At 42.0% G+C, this 12,762-nt stretch overlaps 2 protein-coding genes across 2 annotated transcripts; both read right to left on the reverse strand.

Moving 5' to 3' along the window:
• Positions 1-805: 805 nt before the first annotated feature.
• Positions 806-2,929, reverse strand: LOC133009171 (E3 ubiquitin-protein ligase TRIM35-like). The gene is made up of 2 exons (XM_061076583.1): positions 2,777-2,929; positions 806-2,689 (listed from the first exon to the last, which is right to left on the reverse strand). The coding sequence occupies exon 2, from the start codon at positions 2,670-2,672 to the stop codon at positions 1,290-1,292; it is 1,383 nt and encodes a 460-aa protein (XP_060932566.1). The 5' UTR covers positions 2,673-2,689; positions 2,777-2,929; the 3' UTR covers positions 806-1,289.
• A 3,907-nt stretch (positions 2,930-6,836) lies between these two features.
• LOC133009172 (E3 ubiquitin-protein ligase TRIM35-like) lies at positions 6,837-8,687 on the reverse strand. The gene has a single exon (XM_061076584.1). The coding sequence runs from the start codon at positions 8,685-8,687 to the stop codon at positions 7,305-7,307; it is 1,383 nt and encodes a 460-aa protein (XP_060932567.1). The 3' UTR covers positions 6,837-7,304.
• Positions 8,688-12,762: the final 4,075 nt, after the last annotated feature.

Below are 12,762 nucleotides of genomic sequence, written 5' to 3' on the forward strand. Positions count from 1 at the left end.
GATGAAAGTTCTCGGAGCAGTTTTGAGAGAGAGAGAGGACTTTGACCTCGGGGGAGAAGGCGAGGTGACGGAGCTGTGGTCAGAGTCCGAATCCAGACTGTTCCCGTCTGAGTGGCTGATCACAGGTCGTCTGTTACCGGGCCGGGCGGGTTCCGATTTCACCGACTTGTTACGAAGCTTGGAACGAGGGTTTGGGAAAATGGACCCGTTCAGTTTCCCTCTGATTCCACCATCACATCTCATATTAAATGATTTAACTCTGAAGGCTGCAGAGCATGAAAACACCATTTCTATCAAGAACCGTTGATGGACACACACACACACACACACACACACACACACACACACACACACACACACACACACACACACACACACACAGACACACACACACACACACACACACACACACACACACACACTGCACCCCCACTGGAAATTAGAGTCACCCTGAAACCAAAGACACAAAATCGATGTGTAGCAAATGGACGATAATGACAGGGGGCAGGTAAGAGACAGAGGCCTAATTACGCCCCCCCCCCCCGTCCATCACAGTCAGATTCATTACAGACCAATTATCCTTAAGTGTTGTTAGAACCCCCCCCGATGGTAAACAGGTCGCCGTGTGAATAAGGTGAATTCTGTGTTGTGTTTTCCTGACAGGCGCCATGACGACGGTCAGCGATGAAACTATCGGAGTGTTAAACCCGACTTAATGACAGATAATGTTATATTTACTTTTCAACTTAAAAAAGGTCAGAACTCTGTTTCTGTTTCATAGTTTTTATTAATTTGATCACAATATTAAAATCACATCACTCGGCTGCAGTTGAATAAACAGTTTCAAAGACAGAATCATTTTGGCTTCATCACATCAAACAGACAAATGTTCATTTATGTTGGATTATTTCATATGTGAACAGACTTTATGTGATTGAACATGAATCATGTCTCATGTGTGAGTTTGAATAAAGTTTGTTGAATGTGAACAATGATCAGCTGTTATTGATGAATGTGTTTTTATGTGGATCTTTATCAGTTTGCTCGACTTCGTGGATCCACACAAAATCTAAATGATAAACATTTTCCATGAAATTAAAAAACAAACCAAAGATAAAGATCAGAAAATAATGAAATCTTTTCTACACATGTGGAAAAGTCAACAGGAGAAATAAAAATGAGTGAGAAGTAAAAGGAGAAATAAACAAAGCTTTAGAATAACGAGTTTAACATTTAAATTCAGCAGATTTCTCTTGAAGAAATAAACATGATGAATAAAATCTTTATCTCTAACGGCTCTGATCCAGCATCACAGAGACTTTCACAGGTAACAGCTTCACTGGATCTGTAATGCCAAAGAATGGAAACATCTTCTGAGTGAAAGTGTGTGTGAAGGTGTGAATGTGTTTGTTAGTATCAGGATCAGAGAACGACAGTTCTCCTCTGTTCCAGTCCAGTTTCACTCTGATCCTCTGGATCTTCTGCACAGAGAGAACAGATGATCCTGATGGTGACAGTGCTGAGTATTCACCTTCATAGAACTGTATTCTCCAGTATCCAGACAGATCTTTTCCCTTCCTATGGACAGACTCTGCTCTTACACCCAGTGACCAGTGTGTACTGTCTCCAACCAGGACGTCCCAGCTGTGAGTCCCTGAGTTAAAACCCTCAGATCCCAGGACTGAGTGGTAATGATCAAACCTCTCTGGATTGTCAGGAAGCTTCTGTTTCTCTCCTAGTCTCAAACTGGTCAGATCTTCAGACAGGACGAGCCATGGAGCAGCAGAGTTTGGGTCCAGAACCACAGGACTGTAGGAGACCACGTCCTTCATCTTGTTCCAGATGTTGAAGCTCAGGTTGCCCAGATGTTTGGCCTCATCTATCAGAGCTCCTGAGGCCAGCTGTGGATCATCCAGCAGGGGGCGCTGCTGGACTCGTTCCACTGCAGCCTTGTAGTTGAGCAGGAACGAGACGTCTTCAGATCTCAGCTCGTCCTCTGTGGTTCTGATTGTGTCTGAAAGAGACGTTATGTCTCTGCTCAGAGCCTCAATCTTCTCCTTCATCATCCGACTCTTCTGCTTCTCTTCCTCCCTCAGTGCAGCCATCCTGGCCTCCTCTTCCTCCTCCAGAAACTGATGAAGCTTTTTAAAATGCTCCTTGATCTGCGTCTCTGTGAGTCCGGCCTGGACCTTAATGTGTTCTGCTGTTTGTTCAAACTCTACTTTAACACGTTCAAAACTCTGTAACTTCTTCTTCAAGGGCTCCAGAGTTTCCTGAAGTTGCTTCTTGTGCTGTTGTGCAGCTTCATCGATGGGTCTGAATCTGTGGTCGGTGTGTTTTTCTGAATCTCTGCAGATGACACACACTGGCTGCTGATGGTCCAGACAGAAGAGTTTGAGTTTCTCTGAGTGCAGACTGCAGAGAGCAGGTGAAGAGCTCTGATCTCTCTCCTGTAAGAAGGTCTCACACAGGTTCTTTAACGCCAGGTTACAAGGTGGTTCTGACTTTGAATGTCTTCTCTTACAAAGTGGACACTCTTTTACTTCTTTGTCTTTCCACCAGCTCTTCACACAGTCTTTACAGAAGCTGTGGCTACATGACAGAATGACAGGATCTCTGAAGACATCATGGCAGACGGGACAGCAGAGATCCTCTTCTAATCTGGAAGCCATTGAGTCTCCAGGTGAAGCTGAAAACAGACAGTCAGTCAGTCACAGCTCCATGAACTTCACTGAGGTTCACTTCCTCTCTGAGTCGAGGTGTTTGTTAAACTCACGGTCAGTGTGTGGAGCGTCGGCAGGTTGTAGTTTGACTCTTCTCTCCTGTAGCTGGACTCACTCAGGACGTCTGGTCTGGTTTGGTTTAGTTTGGTTTGGAAGGTGAATGTGATCGTCTGGTTTTCAGCCTGCGTCTCTTCAGGGAGGAACAGATGCTTCCTGGTTTCTCTGGTGTGTCTGGACACGATTGTAAAAAGTTATTCAAGCCTTGGATTTGATAACTGGTCAAAAGTCATTTGGCAGCAACAAGCTCACACTGATAAGAGACTTGGTTGTCAAATAGCTGCTTGAATATCATCGTTATCTGCTCAGTGTTCAATGTTCAGAGGAAGTTCTGCAAAAGTTAAATATTATCAGAAAGTGCAGGGGGGGGGGGACTTTGACATAACTGCAGAGCTGAAGTCTTATAAAAGAGTACCGAGTGTTTTGATGACGTGTAATCAAAACTTGATGACACGTCACGTTCACACCGTGTGACGAAAAATTGATGTTCGAGGTCGTTTTAATCTCAATTTGAAGTTGATCTGACGAAAGCCCTTGGACCAGTTCGTCTAAGTAAAAATTTGACCATTTGGCCACTAAATACAAAATGGTGGGCTTCCTGTTGCGTTTTTGAAAATGCTCCTTTAGACCTTTTTGTTTGTCAGGTCATGATACACCTGTGTTTCAATTTTTGTGAAGATCGGTCAATGTGAACTCAAGGGCTGCATTCCAGGGGGCGCTGTTGAGCTCAAAATGGCTCAACAGCGCCACCCGGCTCAGGAAGTGAAGCAACACAGAATCGTGCGCCTGGTCATCGATCGCTCTCTCCACCGACTCAACTCGGCCCCAGTTCAACTTATTTCCTTCTATCACCGAGAATCTAAAACGTCCAGAAAGCAACTACCGCCACTAGGGGGCTCTCATTCCAAACATAAAAGACCCATTTGATGACGTTGTGGAATCATGATCATTGATGAGGTCTTGTATGAAAGTTGTATTCACTTTACGCACTTACGAATAAAATCCATCGGAGACCAACACGAACTTCTGACTGGCCAACTGGGTTTTCCATCAGAGACACCGGTAAAGAGGTTGTGATGCAAATTAAACGTGAGCTTGAACAAAGTTAGAAACATTTTGGATCATATAAGTTCACAGGTCAACACATTAAATAGGTTTCATGGTTTTTAGACATTTGAATGAAGAATTGTTATTATCTACAACAATCAAGGCTTCACTTCATTTCACTCTTCTCCTTGAAAAGTGTTAAATCCTCTGTTGGTCTGTTAGGAATCACTCCTCCTGTGTTGTGTGTTAGAAAGTTTGTACGAGATCATCTGTGTTGTCTCTAAATGTTTCCTATGACAAATTCCGTTTCTACGCTTTGAGCTGGATGACCTCTCTCAGTCGCCCCCTGGTGTCTGGCTGCAGTATGGGTCATATACCTCCTCCTAGCCGGTGAGATGGAGGCTTCACCAGAACAGCTTGAAACCTTCAGCTGTTTGAACCAGTTCATCATCAGAGTTTTCCATCCAGCAACCAGGCGTCTGAGTTATTGATTCTCACATCTGACTCTGCACCAGCAGCAGCTGAGCCTTGTGGGTGTGATATTATCCAGAACCAGAACCAGAACCAGAACCAGAACCAGAACCAGAACCAGAACCAGAACCAGGCTAATGAGCGAGTCCTGGGCTCAAACACTTTAAACTAGTCCTTGTGGAGCAAATCAGGTTGAGACACATGTTTAATAAAATACAGTCAATGTTACAATCTATTATCTTTGTCACAGAATACGTTTAGATTGAATAACTTTATGATCTTATTGTATTGAATAACTTAACAATGACAGACACTTCCTGTTTCATCTTCAGTTGATGTGAAACCAATAAGCAGCTGCTGCATCTGTACTTTTTAATAAATAGTTATTATACACGTCACAGCTGATTGGACAACACCTCTGACACACCCACCAACCAGAGGTCAGCGACCTTGAAGCTCGATGCTGTTGTGTGTTCAACGTGTTCCTGTCTGTGTTTAAGCTGCTGGTGAGAAACCAGCGAGCGTTCACTTCATCTGAGGAACGGATCCGGTTCTGAACCCGAAGCACAATCTGGGTTAATCTGGATTAATTAGGTTTACAAGGGATTTGTGTGTTTGTGCTCAGATATAAAAATCGTTCTGGGGTTAGGGTTAACTAACATACACACATACATAAATACATACATACATAAATACATACATACATAAATACATAATACATACACACGTACAGAGTTTAACAGTAATTTTCTTTACTTTCCATTTATCATGCTTATAACATAGAAGACACTGAGGACACATGGTAAATGTATCTCAACAGAGTTTAACCCAATCAAACCCACCACTGATAACATTTAAATAAATGTTTTGCTATGTTTCCTCCGAGCTGGAAAAAGAAGAGGAGGAGGAGGTGGAGGATGAGGAAGAAGAGGAGGAAGAAAGATTAGGATAGGAGAAGAACTAAGAAGAGGAAATAATGAGAGCAGGAAGGAGGCGAGAGGAGGAGAGAAAGTGGTTTAAAGTAGAAGAGAGAAGAAGGACTGGAGGAGATGAGAGGAGGTGTTCAGAGGAAACGAGGTCAGAGGAGGAGTAAAACAAAGGGAGGAGAGGAGGAGAGGACAGATTCATGTCAGACGACTGTTGATAATCACATTTTTACAGGCCTCCTCCAACTCTCACCCCCACTCTGTCAAACATGAGTGATATCACAGTGCCTCCCCCCCCCGCAGCCCCAAACAGGAAGTGATCCGTCCCCCTCGTCTCCACGGAGATTAGACGACACATTGAAACTGAACCAGTGACAAACAGAAACAATAGAATTTATTTGAATTAAATAGAAACAGGAATTAAACTGGATGTCTGACAAATGCAAATGTGTGTGATTTTAAATATGTGCCGACACTAATCCCTGTCCACACACACACACACACACACACACACACACACACGGGTCACACTGTTCACTTTGTTACTTCCAGTAACTTTTGCTGCCTTGAGATTTTTCTTTCAAAATCTGTGGTTATCAAAGTTTTATTTCTCTCTCATTAAACTGATTCTGGAAACGTTTTGGAGATTCTCACATGTTGGAATTATTTATTTATTAAATCTTTAACCTGAAGACAAAGATGGACGACGCGTTCAGATACAAAAGCTGCCATCTTGAATATTTCCTCACGAGCGATGGGGAGGTGGAGCCACAGAGTTCCCGCCCATGCACGTGCTCGGCCAATCATGACTCAGTCTCATCTGTCAATCTTTACGATGGAGTATTGGGGCATTGGTAGAGGAAACAAATCTGATTTAAGAAACAAAGGAGAATTATTACAAGAAAGTGTAATTTTACAAGTTATAAATTCCGTGTGTGTGTCGTGTTAGATGTTGAATATAAGAAGCTCAGTCTCTGTGTTAACATGAAGAATGTGGAACATCTTGTTCTGTTAAACTTTCATAAAAAACGAAATCCTTTGTCTCATCAGCTCCACATGATCACAAACTGTCTCTTCATTAACAGACTGATGTGTTATTTCTCATATTTCTACCTGATAATGTTCAGATCTTTTAAAGGCGACACATTCTGCTCATATTCCTGGAGATTATTTTAATCTGTGTTATGGCTGTAACATGTTTTCATGCACTAATGTCCAGAAACATCACGTTTGTCCGTCGCTGCAGCTCCTCTCTTTAGCCTCTGTCTCAAACACTTGGTTTAAGCTCTTGTTTCTTTAAGCCATGACAACGGTGAGCGACGACCAGCGTCAGATTTTTACTTTGACGGGTTTTCATCAGATCAACTTCATATGGAGACGAGTGTCATCACAACAACATGGAGATATAAACCAACTTGAATTTAGCGTTTTCATCACACAATGTATATAAAATATAAAACTCAATTTAAAACCTGAAAATATCTGAGTGTTAAACCCGACTTAATGACAGATAATGTTATATTTACTTTTCAACTTAAAAAAGGTCAGAACTCTGTTTCTGTTTCATAGTTTTTATTATTTTTACCACAATATTAAAATCACATCACTCGGCTGCTGTTGAATAAACACTTTTACAGACAGAATAATTTTGGCTTCATCACATCAAACAGACAAATGTTCATACATGTTGGATTATTTCATATGTGAACAGACTTTATGTGATTAAACATGAATCATGTCTCATGTGTGAGTTTTAATAAAGTTTGTTGAATGTGAACAATGACCAGCTGTTATTGATAAATGTGTTTTTATGTGGATCTTCGTCAGTTTGCTCGACTTCATGGATCCACACAAAATCTAAATGATAGAAAACATTTTCCATGAAAGTAAAAAACAAACCAAAGATAAAGATCAGAAAATAATGAAATCTTTTTTACACACGTGGAAAAGTCGACAGGAGAAATAAAAATGAGTGAGAAGTAAAAGGAGAAATAAACAAAGCTTTAGAATAACGAGTTTAACATTTAAATTCAGCAGATTTCTCTTGAAGAAATAAACATGATGAATAAAATCTTTATCTCTAACGGCTCTGATCCAGCGTCACAGAGACTTTCACAGGTAACAGCTTCATGTGATCTACAAGGCCAAAGTATGGAAACATCTTCTGAGTGAAAGTGTGTGTGAAGGTGTGAATGTATTTGTTAGTATCAGGATCAGAGAACGACAGTTCTCCTCTGTTCCAGTCCAGTTTCACTCTGATCCTCTGGATCTTCTGCACAGAGAGATCAGATGATCCTGATGGTGACAGTGCTGAGTATTTACCTTCATAGAACTGTATTCTCCAGTATCCAGACAGATCTTTTCCCTTCTTCTGGACAGGCTCTGCTCTTACACCCAGTAACCACTTTGTACTGTCTCCAACCAGGACGTCCCAGCTGTGAGTCCCTGAGTTAAAACCCTCAGATCCCAGGACTGAGAGGTAATAATCAAACCTCTCTGGATTGTCAGGAAGCTTCTGTTTCTCTCCTAGTCTCAAACTGGTCAGATCTTCAGACAGGACGAGCCATGGAGCAGCAGAGTTTGGGTCCAGAACCACAGGACTGTAGGAGACCACGTCCTTCATCTTGTTCCAGATGTTGAATCTCAGGTTGCCCAGATGTTTGGCCTTGTCTATCAGAGCTCCTGAGGCCAGCTGTGGATCATCCAGCAGGGGGCGCTGTTCGACTCGTTCCACTGCAGCCTTGTAGTTGAGCAGGAACGAGACGTCTTCAGCTCTCAGCTCGTCCTCTGTGGTTGTGATTGTGTTTGAAAGAGCTGTTATGTCTCTGCTCAGAGCCTCAATCTTCTCCTTCATCATCCGACTCTTCTGCTTCTCTTCCTCCCTCAGTGCAGCCATCCTGGCCTTCTCTTCCTCCTCCAGAAACTGATGAAGCTTTTTAAACTGCTCCTTGATCTGCGTCTCAGTGAGTCCGGCCTGGACCTTAATGTGTTCTGCTGTTTGTTCAAACTCTACTTTAACACGTTCAAAACTCTGTAACTTCTTCTTCAAGGGCTCCAGAGTTTCCTGAAGCTGCTTCTTGTGTTGTTGTGCAGCTTCATCGATGGGTCTGAATCTGTGGTCGGTGTGTTTTTCTGAATCTCTGCAGATGACACACACTGGCTGCTGATGGTCCAGACAGAAGAGTCTGAGTTTCTCTGAGTGCAGACTGCAGAGAGCAGGTGAAGAGCTCTGATCTCTCTCCTGTAAGAAGGTCTCACACAGGTTCTTTAACGCCAGGCTAACAGGTGGTTCATCCCTTGAAGATCTTCTCTTACAAAGTGGACACTCTTTTACTTCTTTGTCTTTCCACCAGCTCTTCACACAGTCTTTACAGAAGCTGTGGCTACATGACAGAAGAACAGGATCTCTGAAGACATCATTGCAGACAGAACAGCAGAGATTCTCTTCTAATCTGGAAGCCATTGAGTCTCCAGGTGAAGCTGAAAACAGACAGTCAGTCAGTCACAGCTCCATGAACTTCACTGAGGTTCACTTCCCCTCTGAGTCGAGGTGTTTGTTAAACTCACGGTCAGTGTGTGGAGCGTCGGCAGGTTGTAGTTTGACTCTTCTCTCCTGTAGCTGGACTCACTCAGGACGTCTGGTCTGGTTCGGTTCAGTTTGGTTTGGAAGGTGAATATGATCGTCTGGTTTTCAGCCTGCGTCTCTTCAGGGAGGAACAGATGCTTCCTGGTTTCTCAGGTGTGTCAGGAGAGGGAGGAGCTTGAGATGCTGGATGATAAAACCTGTAAAACCTGAAACAAATGTACAAGCAGCTCTGCTGCCAGTAACAACACTGCCCCCCCCTTATGGACTGAACTCTAACACTTTAACTCTTCACTGTGTCTGATTCATCTGCTTGTGCAATATCAACGGTTCATGTGCAATATTCACTGTTCATATTCTGGTGTGTCAGGACACGATTGTAAAAAGTAATTCAAGCCTTGGATTTGATAACTGGTCAAAAGTCATTTGACAGATAAGAGACTTGGTTGTAAAATAGCTGTTTGAATATCATCGTGATCTGCTCAGTGTTCAATGTTCAGAGGAAGTTTTGCAAAAGTTAAATATTATCAGAAAGTGCAGGGGGGGGGGGACTGTGACATAACTGCAGAGCTGAAGTCTTATTAAAGAGTACTGAGTGTTTTGATCAAAACTTGATGCCATTATTTTAATCGGTGTTATGGCTGTAACATGTTTTCATGCTTTAATATCCAGAAACATCACGTTCCTCAGACTGTCCGTCGCTGCAGCTCCTCTCTTCAGCCTCTGTCTCAAACCCCCCCCCCCCCCCCAGGCCCTGGTGTCCCTTGAGACGCTGAAACTCTTCTAGTTTATTTTTCTGCATAATGAATTATCTTGCACGTCGTCTCTAATTGAGATTGGATGGATTCTCCAGCTCCACTAATTTTTCTGCTCAAAACTTTCAGCCCCGACTGCACTTGGTTTTATTTTTAATTATATTCATTCGATAAAATTGATTCAAGTGTCAAATGAACTCGTGTGTGGAGTTTGTCTCTGGAGCCGCTGAGCTGTGAACCTGTTTCCATGGCGATCTCCAGGGATACCATCAATCAACACATACGTGACAGACGTGTTAATTGGATGTGACTGGAGCCAGATGTGAAGACGTTCGCTGGCAGATGTTCGAAGCGACTCGGTACATTTGTTTTCATAATGAAGTTTGATTTGTGTGTTGTCTGATTGTGTTGAATTGACTCGGTTCATTCACAGCTTCACACACATGATGGGTTCAGCAGATTTGTCTTCAAACATGTGGATTCAATCAGCAGATGGAGATATTGATTAGAGCAGCATTAACAGGATTCACCCAGAGCCTGAAGGAATATTTAACATTAAAATACTTGTGACACTAATGAAAGTCTGATTAAAGCTTTTCTGTATAAAAAGATCTATAACCTCATGAAAGATGAGACACTTTGCTGCTGCTCATTAAAAAAAGGTGAAACTCTGAATATGTAAATATTGTTGATGTTGAAGACGTCAGCGATTCAATCTGTCGCTGTCATACTGGACTCTGATTGGCTGCATACGAGCTGTGATGTCACGGATCCTCCAGGTACGCGCAGGTCAAGGGTCAACACACTGTGACCTGGTCCGTTGGTTTGTGAGCTGCTGCTTCAGAGACTCAGTTTGACGTTTTGCACCATTCGTTCATTCCATTGTCCTCTTCCACAGTTAAAGCATGTTTTGATGAATATTTCCCAGCTGACAGCAGGACGTCTCGGGAGCAGGACGAGGACGAGGAGGAATAAACTGTTTATTATTATTAACACCGGCTGTTTACAGGATGTGAATCTGAAGAAGCTCCAGGGTGAAAATGAAGACTCTTTATTTTACTCAGGTTTTTATTGTTTTTGTTCATTTTAAGTCGGTGCACAACCTGAATACGTGACAGGCTCAGAATAACAAAGTGTTCACAGCCACACTGAGACAATCACAGAGTCTAACTCACAACGTATGAAGGATTAAAGGCGAGTGTGTGAACTGTGTTTATCATCAAACACATGATTTGTTTACTGGATTACACTCCAGCTCTGAGACTCTGATCTGCTGCTCCGTTCAGATCCTTCAGGTCGTCTCAGACACTTTCTGTCCCCGGAGGCAGAGTTCACCTCTCACTCCATTTATCTGTAAAATGCTTTTTAAAGAAAGAGAGGCGACCGGAGTCCGCTGGGCTCCATGGTGATGAATGGATCTTTGTAAATACAGCTCTCACTTTCAGAATAATTGCCTGATTCTCTCCAGGTCGTCACTCCTCCTGGATGTGAGGCTGCTCCAACTCAACCACCGGAGACATGAGTCAGGTTGACAACTTCACATCCTAACTTTTCTCTCTATGAACGTGCTGCTGCAGAGCTGCAGGTGAATGATGTGAGATCAGCAGCAGTTTGATCATCTCTGTTCTTCTCTCCACAGACTGCTGCTACACAACTGACACCACACAGGGAAGTTCCTCTGTGAGCTGTCAGAATCGTGTGTCTGACCCGTCGTCTCCATTCAAACCAACTGGAACTCACACGGAAGACTTTCTGCACCGATCACCTGGGGAACAGATGAGAGAGAGAGAGAGAGAGAGAGAGAGAGAGAGAGAGAGAGAGAGAGAGAGAGAGAGAGAGAGAGAGAGAGAGAGAGAGAGAGAGAGAGAGAGAGATGGACGGATAGATACATAGACGGATAGATAGATAGACAGATAGATATATAGATAGAGAGAGAGAGAGAGAGAGAGAGAGATAGAAAGGTGGATAGATAGATAGATAGATAGATAGATAGATAGATAGATAGATAGATAGATAGATAGATAGATAGATAGATAGATAGATAGATAGATAGATAGATAGATAGATAGATAGATAGATAGATAGATAGATAGATAGATAGATAGATAGATAGATAGATAGATAAATATATATATAGATAGATAGATAGATAGATAGATAGATAGATAGATAGATAGATAGATAGATAGATAGATAGATAGATAGATAGATAGATAGATAGATAGATAGATAGATAGATAGATAGATAGATAGATAGATAGATAGAGATAGATAGATAGATAGATAGATAGATAGATAGATAGATAGATAGATAGATAGATAGATAGATAGATAGATAGATAGATAGATAGATAGATAGATAGATAGATAGATAGATAAATATATAGATAGATATATAGATAGATAGATAGATAGATAGATAGATAGATAGATAGATAGATAGATAGATAGATAGATAGATAGATAGATAGATAGATAGATAGATAGATAGATAGATAGAGAGAGATAGATAGGTATAGATAGATAGAGAGGTGGATATATAGATAGATAGATAGATAGATAGACAGACAGAGAGAGAGAGAGAGAGAGAGAGAGAGAGAGAGAGAGAGAGAGAGAGAGATGGATGGTATTCCTGTTTTACTTTATTTAAAACAAAGGGAGTTTTACCCTCAATATGTCAAAACTCTTCACTCGTCACTCGTTGCTCTGACGTTTCCCTCCCACATGAGAAGTAGAACTAAAGTAGTTTCCTGTTACAATGTCTGTGAGTCTGAGGGGGGGGGGGGGGGGGGGGGCTGTCCCACCTGATAGAACAGTGTCTGTGAGGAAGCAGCAAGAAAGGGATTATAAAAATAGAAAATAATATATAGAATGTAAATGCAGTGTGACAGTGATGCATCTTTATGACCGTGACTCTGTATTATCCTCTCTGATCAGGTTGTTAGGACGTGAAGCTGATTAAAGATTCTGTAATTAAAACCTATCATGTGATGTTTTAATCCTTCGTTCAGCTCCACTGTCGTTAATAAAACATCAGAGATGCAAAGTAACTCAATCACTTCGAAGGAAACACATTCTGTTCCTGCTCAGATTGATAAAGCTGCAGAACCGTGAGAGCATCACGTTACATCTGTTGGGTGTTTGCATCTGGACTAAATCTTCAACGTGTCCAGAATGAAAATGTTAATTGATAAATAGAA

The sequence above is a fragment of the Limanda limanda genome, chromosome 8, assembly GCF_963576545.1.
Source record: "Limanda limanda chromosome 8, fLimLim1.1, whole genome shotgun sequence".
Classification (NCBI taxonomy): Eukaryota; Metazoa; Chordata; class Actinopteri; order Pleuronectiformes; family Pleuronectidae; genus Limanda; species Limanda limanda.

What these genes read in the sequence shown, in the direction of transcription:
- LOC133009171 (XM_061076583.1), bottom strand. Translation starts at nt 2,672, where the DNA reads ATGGCTTCCAGATTAGAAGAGGATCTCTGCTGTCCCGTCTGCCATGAT.
- LOC133009172 (XM_061076584.1), bottom strand. Translation starts at nt 8,687, where the DNA reads ATGGCTTCCAGATTAGAAGAGAATCTCTGCTGTTCTGTCTGCAATGAT.